The 14,859-nt window shown below is 40.7% G+C and overlaps 1 protein-coding gene across 6 annotated transcripts in view; it reads right to left on the bottom strand.

Annotated features, from left to right (window-relative positions):
• Sox5 (SRY-box transcription factor 5) overlaps positions 1-14,859 on the bottom strand; it is a 627,114-nt gene that overhangs the window by 205,512 nt on the left and 406,743 nt on the right. For all 6 annotated transcript variants that reach the window (XM_036181267.1, XM_036181271.1, XM_036181266.1 and 3 more), the window contains exon 4: positions 6,311-6,397. In XM_036181267.1, the coding sequence (XP_036037160.1) occupies positions 6,311-6,397 (87 nt within the window). The remainder of the gene's footprint in view (positions 1-6,310; positions 6,398-14,859) is intronic.

Consider the following 14,859-nt stretch of genomic DNA (forward strand, 5'->3'; position numbering starts at 1 on the left):
ATGCCTCCACCCTGCTAATTAATGTACCTAAAATGTAAAAATCAGTTTTTCAAAGTATCACATATTTTCTGTATTTAGATTGTACTCAATAGTTGTCATTTCTAACATGAAAATTTTAATTAATTAATTAATTATTTTCTTTTTATTGTGTTGTTTGTGCATTTTTCTCTTCATGGATGGCTGTGTGCCACTTGTGTGCCTGGTGTTGGCAGAGGCCAGAAGAGTGCACTAGACTCCTTGGAATGGAATTACAGGTAGTCTGAGCCATCATGTAGGAGCTGAGTCACACCCTGGTCCTCTATAAGGACAGCCATGATAGTAACCACTGAGCTGCTTCTCGGACCCCAGCATCTGATTCAAAGATTTGGACTGATATTAAATTAGCAAGAATAACATGTGAACAGACTGAGGATGCTGGACTTTGTGTATGGGGAGCTCAGCGCTAACTACTCTGGCTGGAATTTCATGGAGCTCTTCATGTACAGTCTGTCTAGAAGGGTTCTCAAGATTTAAAGGCCTTTAGAGATAGTCTTCTCTAATGTCATGAAAGATATCGACTATTGAGCATCATGCAGAATGTGCAGACCATATATACCACAACTACAGTATGTGGTTTACAATAATTGGTTTCTGGTTATCATTTTTTAACAATCTGTGAAATGGTACAAGATGCCTATCACAATAATTTTGTGAGGAAGTTGTTTATGAAGTGATAAGCAATAAATACTTAACTGTGACTTCCCTTAAATGAGTAGATGAGGAAATGGAGACCACAAGACACAATCTGATTTTCCCTGGGTACTTGGAAGAATTGGGGTCATATGACTGCTCATTGCTGTGGCTTCAACATGCCCCCTTACTAATATTAGCATGAAGCTAGAAAAATCTGGGGTTGGACTGAAATGTCCAATGATCCAGATCATATTTTACAAGCATTGGAGGAGCCTGTATCTCTCTCCAAGGGTACAAATGATGCTATCATTTTGATTTTACAACTCGATTCTGCTCAAGCTTATGAGTTGCTTTAAATGGCTGGATACCAATGTTAATGATGTTTCTTTTTCTAATGGAAACTTAGATAAAGTGTGACCTCAGTATTTCCTAAGAAACCTGAACAAGTATGAGGAAGACCCTGTGTTGCATTCAGTACAAGTATAAAACCCCCCAGGTCGCGGATCTGTGGGATCTGGTGGCAGAATCCTCCTGCTGTCCCTAAGTTTGCTTGTGCACACATGGAAAGCTGAGCACTGGGCATCTGAACTCACAGGCTCGATGTCATTAATGCACACCACAGAGCTGCTTCTCCAGCCTTACCCTCCCCATGTCATCCGACTTTCTTCAGTCTCACAAAAGTTCACATTTTTTTTTTTAGCAAAATGTAAAATTCATCACTTAGAAGCAACTGCAGAGGCTAGACAGTGAGCTGAGAGGATTAAAATCATAAATATTGATTTTATTTAGAAGTAAATAGCTCCATGTGATATACTTTACTTGTGGTTGACTCTTCATTAAACATCTTTGGGATACAATGGCTTTCACAGCCTCCTTGAAACTGTGCGGACTTATAAGCTTCAGGTCAGTGTGCAAATGTCACCCTCACAGGGTGATGCTTCTGATCCTTAAACATCTACAGGACCTTGAAGATGGATTTAAGACACCTTTCCATGTGATACCAGCATGAACAGATAAAAATATTGATGTTTTTGTCTACGGGTTTTAAATCTGTAAAAGTCTAAATGAGTTAGGTCATTTTTCAGATACAGTTCAATTCTGTCTTTGAGACAGTGTACTTTAATAGTCTAGAACTGGCCAATAAGTCTTGGCTAGCTGGCTGAGATGCCAGAGATCTACCTGTCTGCCTCCCAGTGCTGGAGTTTTAAAGCCAAGACACCAGGTACAGCTTAGTTTTTAACCTTGGGTCTGGTACTTGAACTCGTATCCCCAGGCCTGAAATGCAAGCACTTTACCAAATGGCCAAGCTTTCTCACCAGTATTAGATCTCTTCCTTGGAAAAAAAATCTTGTATCTTACTTCTGTTCTCAGCCTATGTATTTTCAAGTTATTTAATGCTATTTAAACAGAATCACTGTCTCTTTCAAGGCACATATTCAATGTGCCTGTCTATTAAAAAAAAGTACATCATCTGAGAGATTATCTTAATCCAGGTATTGACTCCACTCCCATGCTTAATTCCTGAGCTCAAAGGCAATTGTATAGCCCAAAGGATTATTGACATGAATCCTGAGCTGTTCAGTGTTTGCCTGCATGCCCCATTGTCTAGAATGAGCAAAATTATGAACTTGAAATAGTCATATTTTTATATGATCAAGCACAGATGGCATGACATTACCCTCTACATTACACATAAACATTTTATGGAACTTAATAAAGTAGAGCTTCTGAGTCCTGGGTAGGAAGGAACTAGTCAGTCATGGCCAGCAGTGCCCTTGTCCTGGATTCTTCTGAGGAACTGCCCAGTGAACCTCCCAGTCAATGGCCTGCTTTCACTACAGCAATGGATGAAATAAGTGAGATGTCTGCACACAGACATAGGTGTTACAGTCTATGTGCACATCACAGGTAATATGCAGCATTCTCAGTGGCTTTGCTGAAAAATGAATGATCTGTTTAGACTAGTCAAAGCCACCATTGGGTCCCTAGACAATGTCCTTAGGTGAAGTGCCAATCCAGTGGCCTTTGATGTCATGGAATTCCACATTAGCTGAAACACTGTGGGTACCACTGGGAGCCAGCTGGGATGTTCTCACCCCTTCCCTATCCCCAGTCACCACCGGGATACAAAAGGCAACTGTCACCCACCCTGGTCACCACTGCTACTCAGAGTGTCTGCTGCAGATGACATAGAACGTCTCTGAGAGCTGCCCAGTGACACAATATGTCTGAGGAAAAGGGAAGAAACCATTTCCTCAGGCAGCTCCTGGGAGAACAGCACAAGCTGACTGGCTGTCATTGGCAGAGCTCTGCAGACCAACTGTTTCCCAAAAACTAGAACCTGTGTGCCTTACATGTGTGCATGACAGGGTTAGTTCTGCTATGACTTTAAAACCTGAATATGTCACATCTCCAAAGTGCCAGAGTATAAAATAGTACAATTCCAGGCAAAATGCTCTAACATTTTGAAAAGGCAAAGTTAGGGGCGAATGATATGGCTCTGGGGGTAAAGGCATTTGCTGCCAAGCCTGAGCCTTAGGATCTTCTTGATGGAAAAAGAGAATTGACTTCTACAAATTCTTCCTGTGACCTCCATACAAGCATGGGTGCATATAAGTGTGCACATGTCTGCAAGTGCACATGGACACAATAAATAAATATAAAAATAAGAGACAAGTAACTTTATGCTCTCAGAAGCCAGTGACCTTTACTAACATTGTTTCTTGAGAAAAAAATAAAGTGAGATGGACTTTATGATAAGAATCCCATCCACGCCCCCATGGTCACGAATATCCTGGTAGGACACTTAGTCATTTCCACCTAGTCATTTCCAGGTCATATGTCCTACGTCACCCATGCACTGCATGGTCACATAATAGCATGGCATGACCACATGATCTATGCACATGCATGGAGTAGCCACATGGGCCTGTGTGCGCAGGTGCAGGCTGGCCCTTTAAAAGGCAGGCCCCATGTGTCTTCCCCCACCTCCCTGCCCCCTTCTCCCACACGTGTCCTCCAGCAGGCCTGATCACATCTGTCCCTTTCTCCTTGTCTGAATAAAACTCTTGTTAGTGAATTCTGTCGTGTTTCATGACTTTTCCTCACAGGGTAAATGCGTCGCTAAAAACCATTACTTTAAATACAATTATTTATGAATAGCCAACATATCATACTTATTCTTCCTACGTGTAAAGTTTTCCACTTATTCTTTTTGAATACTAATAGCAAGAAACAGTTTTTTTATAAACTTTTCCAAATTGTGACTCTACTAATTTGTTCAAATACCTTGAAAGTAATTCATTGGTTAGCTCCTTAATGCTAAAGTACTGAAGAAAGGAGACTGGCTTGGCTAAGGTGTTAAATCTACAAGCATTCCTATTCTCCTTCTCTCTCCAGTCCCCACAACACACATTTTCCTCCTTCCTCTTCCTCCATCCTTCTCTTCTCCCTGTCTCTCTCTTCATCCCCCATTACTTTTTTTCTAAGAGTCAATAAAAATTTAAATAAAACTGGCCAAGATAAATGGAGGGGCACTTTTCACCATGTAGGAAAAGGCAGTAAATGCTGTGAAGCTGGCACCCACTGCCCTGACAGATGTGAAAGTCCTATTCTAATCTATTATGTAAATTGATCATCGACAAACCACCCAATCATTCAGCACATTCATGCTTTCCTATTTTGAAAGAAGCCACAAAGCCCAACCCTTTGGTCCCCCAGCCAGAAACAGTAGACAAATATGTGAGCCTCACACCTTCCTCTGCCTGGGACAAAACAGCTGTGGGAACAAGGAAAGCATTGTTCTCTGACTTTTTCTGAGGTGGCAAGAAACCACATTCCTGGGCACTGAACCCCCAAATCCATTTCCCCCCAGAGGCAATCTTCTATTGTGCCCTCTGCACCTATGAACAATGACTTGTAATTGCAACTGTCACAGGGGGTCCCCTGGCAGAATAGCCCAGGCTGTTTCCCCACTTCACTGGGAAACCTGAGCCAAGCACCTAATAACCATGCCCCTGGCAGAAGAAAGACGTACAGTTGCTTTAAAAATGCTTCTGGAAACAGCTTTTTTTTTCCTCAACAAAACCAGACAATAACTGAACTTGGGCTCTGAATGTGAAGCTTTAAAAATTCAAAATTAAAGACAGAAACTACTTTTGTGATTGTACTGCAGCGTCCTAAAGTAGCCCCCAGGCTAGGCTCAAAGGCCAGCACTGAGCCTCTGTCCTCTAAGCTGAGCGTCACTGCCATAGCGGCTTTCAAGTGGGGCTGGTGAAGGAAGAGCGGGAGGACTGGATCACAAGACTGGAAGTAGGCACTCCTCTCCACTCCACTCTTGGTGGCAGCTGAGGTCAGTGGTGGAAGACAGAGGCAGGGACTATGTCCCTCGCCTCAGGGGTTCAATGGGTTAAAAAATCCATCAAAAAGGTGAAGGGCTTGATGTCCTGGAAGGTGAAGCTTCCCTTTGTGCTCCCTTAAGTTCTGCCAAGCTCCTAGCATGCTAATTGTTACTGAAATTTTCTTCCAAAATAGATACTGGTCATCAAACTTGTTGAGGAGCCCTGGTTCATGCCACTACCCATTCACAGCCCTCTAAAACCAGAATGTATGCAGCTTCAAATGACTGACAGACACGTGAAATCATCAGTCATTTTTTTTCCCTGAAACTTTTCAAACAGCCAGATATGAAGAAGTGGAAGAGTTGAAAAGATTAGTGTTTTGCTTTACTCTAAGGCATGTGGATGGGACAGAACCTCACAGGAGAGATTGTCCCTTTGATTCATACACCACAAAGTTACCTAGACATGTGTTTATATGTATACTAATATTAATCGGTAGGTGTTTGAAATTTACATTTAGCACCTGTTGAAGATAAGCATCACAGTTCATAAGCAAATATGATGTTGCTGATGACTGCGTCTCTTACCATTTTCAAAATTAGTATTGCTTTAGAATTTATGACTATGAGTACCCTGCTGGCGGCAACAGGCTGCTGTGTGCTGCCCCCCCTCCCAAGCTCCGAGAAGGGGTTGTTGAAAACCAATCTGAAAGATCATCTGCTTCCATTTCTACATGAGAAAATTAAATCTCCTCCCTTGTTACTGGAAGTTTGTTAGGATATGAATATTCAGTGATTTCTGAAGTCCACAGAGAGCTTTTATTAGTTGTAATTGCCGATTCAAATAAGCTCAAAGAGAAACGTCGCTGATGCTAACTTGAAACATCCTTGTATGTGCCTGCCTTGCTCATCGTTGTGGGCTCCAGCTGTCCATCATAAGTGCACACTTCAGATCTCACCTGTGAATTCTAATGTACGAAATGCTGTTTCTCACCTTGGTGTGCTGTTGATATATTGTTACCTTTGAAATAAATCATTAAGTAAAATAAGAGGAGTAGAAACAGAACAAGCCACAGATAGAGTGGGTTTGTGCTCTTAAGACAAGAAAATAAAACCATACATCCTCGATCCTCTACATGCAAGGAAGAGACAGGATCTATTTCCAGCTAGAAGGAAGGCCTGTCCCAGAGCACGCATGAAGCAGAGGGGCTGGGACAGAAGTATTCCATAACCACTAATACTTATAGATAGCAACTTCATTTCTGAACATTCTAAAGAACAGTAGCACATACTTCCTACCTTTTATTTCTCCAAAGTTCCCTGATCCCATTGCCAGGAGCTTGTCTTTCCAGTCCTTTGAGAGTAGCTTTTCAATACTGGGGGTATCTACGTAAAGAAAAAAGACATACATAAGCAAATCGGCATGCCTATTTGCAGCAGGCTCACTGAAGCCTGTCTGCTAAGAATAAGGCCATCCTGGTCCTGGCCCCAGTTCATAATGACTTCATCATCAAACTGATAACAGGGAGGGGAAAAAAAAGAATGTGTTTGGTCACCTGCTGTTTCGAAATCATTAGCTTTTTCCCCTTGCAGAACAAAGCCATACTAATTCTTTATGACAATGAGCTTGTGGGAACCCACAGCTCATTGTTTTAAATTTGGTGGACAAATTCTTGTTATAATGTATGCTTGTCAATTTCAGAGTGTTAGTCTGTAGTCAGAAAATAATTACATTGATAAAATTCAGAGTGGAAAAGAAAAGGAAAGAATTAGCCCTTAAACCTGCTACATGTAATTACGCCTCTCTGTGTGTTTACAATTCTGTATATTTTATAATATGTATAACATTGTATGGTGTTAACCACCACACCGTGGCAAGATTTGTGAGTATGCAGTGAACACTGAAAAAAATAAATAAAAAACAAACAAACAAAGGTTGACATAAAAGAAGCTTTTCAAAGATTGCCAAATTGGGTGAACTGAGTAATGTCTCTAATGGAAACACATTATTTGCTTATTTCAGATTTGTATCACGCTTTTTGCAGATGCCTCATGTTGGGACAGGATGAACACATCTTAGAGAACAAGGTCATGAGTTATAGTGTGGCTTGTTTTTGTAGACACCTGGCTCTGACCTCTCCTTTTGTACTGAACCTTAACTATAAGTAAATATAAGTGTAATAAACTGGCACACATTAGACTCCGTTCCTCACAATGGAATTGTATGTTCACGTCAGCATCTACCTGGGTACACAATGACCATGCATTTCAGTTCTACAGTTAGCCCTGCATTCAGTTAGAAAACAAAACAAAGTAGTCATACTACTGAAAGAGAAGAGTCCCCTATGCCTCATCTATATAACAGCACTACATCTATTATCTTGGGTCCTAGAGAAGCACTGCTGTCTGCACAGTGGTGCTTATGTGTGTTTCTGCTTGTTTCAATGATTATTTGCTCCCTGGGAGGGACAGAAAGGATGACTTGTTAACTTATCACCGAGACCGTCTGTGCTAGTGGGTTTCAGTGAGGCAGAGGTGTCAAAAATGATTGGTGGAATTTAAATGGCAAAAGGTATCAGCTATTGTTTTAAATTGTGTCCATATATATGCATATGTCCCATTCATGATATATGGCTGAAATATATGTTTCTCTTTGTCACAAAATGCCCATTTCTATTTTTTATAGTGAAGGAAAATCCTCATGAACTTACTTGTACATTTTTCTAAAATGTACCCCTGTTTTTCTACCTCATATTTTGGAAATGACAATAACAATGCTGTGATCAGCCAGAGTGCAGATTGGTGTTGTAATCGGCATTTCCACTTGCATCATAATGTTTAAAGTAAGTTGAATACTTCTGCACTGAACTTCATTGTGTCTACATTCCCAGCAAGCATTGGGAAAATCAGTTCTTAAACCTTATCAGAGTAGGTCAAACACCACTGTTTCTTTATTCAGAGCTTAAAAAATAAAAAAAATTGCTTGAGTAGCATGTAAACAGGGCATGGCCAACATGGTATTTGTAGGAGAGTTCTGTCAGTCATTAAAAGCTAACAAACCTTTGCAAAGAAGGAATGCGGCAATGGAAATCCACTGTGGACTAACAATGGCCCTGGAGCCTCCCTGCTCCTGAAACAGACATTTTTACTTTTAAGTCCACTGTCTGCCAGGTCGGTGCAATGCCTTTCCCTTGCAGCTAGACAAAATATCTACTGTCGCTGCCTCATAAAGGGACAGAAGTCTTTTGTCAAAGTTGCAGAATTAAAGAAACAGCAGCCAGATTTGTGGAACCTGCAGAACATTCCTGACCTCCTTATTAACAAGCTTTAAGATATAAGGCTCCCAGAGAGCTGGTTCAAGTTGATTCTTAGCATATGGGAGGGAGGGTGGGAAGGAGGGAGACAGGGAGTGGGGGTGTTTGTGAAAATGGAAAATCAGAAATATATCTAACTCAGGGCTGTCACAGCCAAGGATGACTAAGAATCCAGATATACACAGAGTGGCCTCTGTCCTTGGACTGTGCTATGGTTTCTATCTCCATGCCCTCATTTACTCCACATTCACCAGAAGTCTGAGAACATGTAATTACATCTGTGTTATGGGTTCTAAGGAGGACACAAAAAAATCAGGAATAGACCAGTCTTGGGTTTTAAAATATGTGATGGGAAACGGTAATGCCTTGGGTAGGATTCTGTTTGTTCCTAATATCCTTCACTCACAGTGGAAAGACGAGACTTGTCCTAAGCCCATTTTGAAAGCTAACTTTGGAGCAGCAGAAAAATCCCCTTCCATATGACATGGCAAACCTCTCACAGTACATAAGGGTTGATAGTCACCTGTTAAAAAACCAAATCTTAGGGAGACACAGGACTAAATCCAAATCTCATAGCCTGCGTTCCAGTTGCATACACACATACTCACACAGACCACACATAGACACACCCTTATTTCCTCTATAGAAGAATTCTAAATTACAGGAACCACTCTGAACTCTGCTAGAGTGAAAATCTCAAAGAATAAACTGAATTTCCAGAATAACATGCTTGCATGAGTATTAACTCTGAGATTAAATGGCTATATTTTTTATATTTCTCATTAGCATCAGAACTTAATCTAATTATATGATTTTTGCACTATGGAATTTGCACTGGATGGTTTAAAAAAAATCCTGTAAGCGTGTACAATTACATTAGCCCTTTTACTAATTAACTAGAAGGAATACTGGGCTATGAGTTAAAAACAAGCCAGACTATCACCCATCTTATTGTGGTGATATATAGTGTACACTAATAAAATTTGCCTGAAGATCAGGGAACAGAACAAGCCACTAGATTAAACATAGATGCCAGGCACTAGCAGCACACACCTTTAATACTAGCACTTGGAAGGCAGAGATCCATAAGGATCTCTGTGAGTTCAAAGCCACCCTAGACTACATGAGATTGACTCATTCTAGGAGAGAAACAGAGATAAGCAGTGGTGGCACACACCTTTAATCCCAGTATTTGGGAGTTACATGTCTTTAATCTCAGCACTTGAGGTCTCATGCCTCTGCTACCAGTATTTAGGAAACACACATACCTTTAATCCTAGCACTAGGAAGGAAGTAATATAGCTGGGCAGAGGAAGGTCTATAAGCTACAAGGAGACAGGAACTAAACCCTTTTCATCTGGACCCCTTTTAGCTGAAGACTCAGAGACACTCAGTCAGAGGATTCATGGAGTTGGCGGGGTCACACATAGCAGTGGCTTGTTCCTTTGTCTCTCTACTCTTCAGGCAAATTTTATTAGGGTACATTATATATCACCACATCTTATGATAGCAGCTAGCTGGAGTAGCTGATTGGTAAGGGGTCTGCACATTCAGTCTTCACCATCAGCTCTCTGTATGAGCTTCTGTCACATAAACAGGGCTGGCAAGTCTACTTCCCACAGTGTACTTCCTGCCATGGTCTCACATCCCCATGGGTGGTTCCTACAGTGATGCTAGGGAGTGGCCTCCAGTCAGGAGGACAGTCAAGTACCCTCCATATTATGGAAGCTTCTCAGAGAACAGTAAGAAAACCTACAATTAGAAATAGAAAAGACAAAAATGGCAGAATCCCAATATTTACAACCACCTGTTTTCTCAAGTGTAAATTCAATAAAGGGGTGTCTACCACAGCTCTATAAGTACCACTTTTTATTTGTGGTGTGAACACAGTGCCTCAATATGCAGTATTTAGTTTTTAAAAATGCATTTTACTATTAAAGACACAGCATTGAGTTTTATGCTGTGAGCATGGCTGGTAACTGTTTGCAGCACTGTTAAGTTTTCAGGTTCTGTTCTGTTCTTTTCATGATTTTTGTTTGTTTGCTTTTTTTGTTGTTGTTTTGATTTTTTTTTGGACAGGGTCTCATTCTGTAGACCAGGCTGTCCCCAAATCATAGAGATCTGCCTGCCTCTGCTTTCCCAGTCCTGAGATTAAAGGTGTGCACCACCATGCCTGGTGTGCATTTCTTATTTTAAACACTTAGGACTTTATTCCCCTAAGCATTGGAGTTTTGTGGTTACCTTCAAAACTAAGGATTCCCTCAAATAAAGTCATTGTATGCTGTGGGATGTTCTGTATGTTAAATGTGTTGTTCTGATTGATTAATAAATAAAACACTGATTGGCCAGTAGCCAGGCAGGAAGTATAGGCAGGACAAGGAGAGAGGAGAATTTTGGGAAGTGGAAGGCTGAGGCAGAGATGCTGCCAGCCACCGCCATGACAAGTGAGATGTAAGGTACAGGTAAGTCACAAGCCACATGGCAACTTATAGACTAATAGAAATGGGTTAATTTAAGATATAAGAACAGCTATCAAGAAGCCTGAGACATTTTAAATAATGTAAGTGTCTGTGTGTTTATTTTGTAAGTGGGCAGTCAGATAGAAGGACTAGCAGGTTAGAGAGATTTGTCCTGACTGTGGGCCAGGCAGGACCAGGAAAACTCTAGCTACAATTGTAAGAGTCAACAGTGGCTCCAGCACAGTGTCCCAGCTTGAAGAATGCTGTCAGATGTAACACCTTTGACAGTAATATGTGTAGTTACTCTGTTCCACGTTGTAGTTGAGGAAGTTCAGGAATGCCCACATCAGCTAGTCTAAATACAACAGACAGACAATGAAAACCAGATTCTTCCTTCAAGGATTTATCTTTTTAGAAGAAAACTAAACATATGCATTTTAAAAGATAATGTAAAATAAATGTGAAAAAAATAAGCCCGGGATCATCAGAGCCTAGGACATGGCCATCATCTGTCCACACGTTAACCCGAGTCTGTAAAATCGTTTCTGCTTCTTCTTGCCGTCCTCAGCTGTTAGACACACCGGCTGGCTTACCTCCTCTCTCTGGCTCACACTTCCTCACATCTTTGCCTATGGCCATCCCCACCAGAGACCCCGAACTTGCCAGCCATTGTTATGGCAGCATCCTGCCTCTTTCGGGCCTGTTCATTCCCTGTGACTCTCACTCCATTTTTCCTCTGGTGCCAAACCCTCTTAAGACCGACTCCCTGGGCTGGAACAATGAGACCTGGAGACTGATGCCAACACACTGTAATTCTCCAGCAAGCCATCCGTGCCAAGAATTAAACCACATTCATGCCAGCGCAGTAGCTGACACACAACCTCAGGTTTGTGCTTTGTGTGTGTGTAGGTTATTTCTCTGCTTTAATCTCCTTTGAGCTACTGTGGCAGGGCACATTGAAAAATTGAACAAGTAAAATGTATGTGTGTACAATATTTGTCTTTTTAAACAAAACCCCAGGAATTAGGTAATTCCCACCTTTTAATGCATACTTTAATTTTGTAGCTTCAACTGAACTGCACTGTTCTTGACTTATGCTGGTGAACACATGTATCAAGGCGTATCACACTTTGGAAGGAAGAGTAAGTAATAAAGCTAAATTTCAAAAATGCCAATTGTTTCTCAAATCATTAAGTAAACACATGTGTAGATAATCCAGAAGCTGAGTTCTAGAACTAGTAATGGCCCTTTTCTTTCATTTAGATAAACAATTTATGGGAGCAATTGGTCAGCTATAACTGAACATACATGATTTGCTGATATAAACCAAACAAAAACAAAATAAACACTCCATTGTCACACAAATCTAATTTATGCTTAACAAATGTGGAACCCTCTTCTACAGGAGTCAGATATTTTTTAAGTGCTCATAGATTGCAAGGAAGTTATAGATTATGCAGCATTTAACTATTCTACCAAGAAAATTAGGGTTGGGCAATGGCTGTTATTACTCAGTATGACTTAAAAGGAGTCTAGACCAAACACTTCATTTATAGCCTGAAACACAATAAATTAGCAAGTTTCAAATACTTGTCCAAAACTCATACACCTAATTAAACATAAAGCCAGGGACTTCAGTATCATCCCCAGCACAGCTGTAATATATATAAATCTTGCCTTTTATTCCATGGTCCTGGGATTGAACACAGGACTCTAGACATATTAAGCAAACAGCTTTAGTTGTATGGATCATGTCCCACCACAAATCCCTTTCCTAAAGAGCTAAGCTTTTGAAAGAGTGGAGTTTTCGTTCCATTTTCTTTACCACCTTTAGAGTCAGTTGATAATTAAGTGGCAAGTGACTGTTAGAACTGTCACAGTGAACTCAGTCAGCTCTGCTAGGACAGGCACCCCTCTGAGAGCACACAAGAACTGAAGAGCACATGCAAGTGTACAAGGCAGTGTAGTTCTAGCTCAGTCTGCTGCCATTTAATCATTCAAGTCAAGACAAACGATAAAGGTTTGTGAGGGGAAGACTGAGGCAAACCTGCAAATGACGCCAATAAGAATTCATTTCATGAAGAGAGCATCTTCATGTCCAGACACTATGGGGGGGACAACGGCTATATAACACAGGGTAAGCGATAAATCTTTACATATAAGAAAAGCCCTGTGTACATTTGAGACCAGAGGGCCTATCCCAACCCTGAGCCCACCCATCACTGCAGCTGTGCTACCAATGCCAAGTTTGAGGATCTGTTACAAAGTTCCACGGGGCTCCGCAAACCACAGGACCACAGCTGACATTCCATAGCACCCAGACCGCACCAGCCTCACTTTATACGTAATTAATGTTCTTCCAGTGACGTAAGCCCTAGACAAGCTTTTGTTTTAGTGTTATCAAAGTACATGTTTGTTTCCACTTGAAAGTTATTAAGAACTTTCTAACAGAAAAAAATGGCTTTGTCAAGGCAACTTTTGAAAATAATAACATACAATCAGTTCCAGGGACCAGGGAGTTACCTGTGATAAGCTTAAATTTTCTGGTTGCACTGAATGTAAAATTGGACATGTTTGTTCACTTGTATTCAACTTCGCATCACATTTTGGAAGAGCATTTTTCAGTGTATAATTAAATACGTTACAATTAATATGGCACTGTAGCTTTGCACCTATAATCCTTATTTACTCCTTGTAAGGCTGATGTATATAAATTTTTTTAAGATTTCCTTTTTATTAATGTGTATGTGCCCATATGTGAGTCTCTACAAAGTATATGAAGATGCCTGCAGAGGCCTGGAGAGGGCATTGGGTCCCCTAGAGCTGGAGGTATAGGCAAGGGGGTAAGTCTCCCAATGTAAAAGGAAACCAAATTCAGGTTCTCAGGGAGAATAGTATATGCTCTTAAACAGTGGCTCCCAACCTGCTGGTCACAACTCCTTTGGCAAAACTTTATCTCCAAAAATATTTATGTTAGGATTCATAACAGTAGTAAAATTATAGTTATAGAGTATCAATGAAAATAATTTTAAGATTGGAGCAACCATGACATGAGGAATTGTACAAAAGGTCACAGCATTAGGAAGGTTGGGGACCACTGTGCGAACCACTTGTGTGTGTGTGTGTGTGTGTGTGTGTGTGTGTGTGTGTGTGTGTGTGATTGGTTTCATTTGGTCCATTTGACCTGAATTTCTGATCACCCTCCTTCCATTTCCTGAGTTCTAGATCACAGAGATTCACAGCTCCACTCCGTTATATTCTCTTCATACAAATAAGCAGTTTTAGGCTTAAAGAGTGAGAGATGGAATTGATGATCACCTCATTCACCCCATCAAAAGATAGTTTGTCTTGTGTAGCCTGCAGACATCACTATGTGGTAGTTTTATGATTAGATCCCACCAAAACCACTGCAAGCTGTGGGAAGGCAGCATTCCACCAGGGAGCTGCAGAAAGTAATTCCTCTGGTACAAAAACTCTTTGTCTTTTTACTACTAGATAGAAAAAGAAAAATAATGATTTCATGTCATAAAACCTAACTCCATCTCTTACTGGTTTATTGCTCCTTGACAAGTAATTTAGCCTTCTTGCTTCAAGTTACTCACCTAAAAACAGGATAATGAATGCCCTTATCTAAAGTTCGCTCTGAAAACTAATGTATGCCAAGTGTTTAAATATGGATGGTGATTAGTATCACTTAAAAATGTTAACCAGCGTTACACTACAAGTCAATTTAAAACTATCAAATAGAGCTACCTCTTACCCCTGCACATGTACACACAGAAATATACACACATATATACAGACACTGTACTAGTTGTACCCACATGTACTTCTATGATAATAATGAAATGGGCACAGTGATAGGGGTGGTATTCATTCTCAGGTTAATGCATGAAATGTCTCCAAACAGCACAGACAAAGAGACTTAACTAGTTTGTGTTTCCTATTTCCAGTACACAGTTGCCAACATTACCTGAAGGTCTGTAGAACTCAGTGTGACAGGGAAGTTGCCCGCAAACAGCAATGTCTTTAGCTTGCATTTACTGGCACTATAACCCATCCAACATAACAGCTA

The sequence above is a fragment of the Onychomys torridus genome, chromosome 3, assembly GCF_903995425.1.
Source record: "Onychomys torridus chromosome 3, mOncTor1.1, whole genome shotgun sequence".
Lineage (NCBI taxonomy): Eukaryota > Metazoa > Chordata > Mammalia > Rodentia > Cricetidae > Onychomys > Onychomys torridus.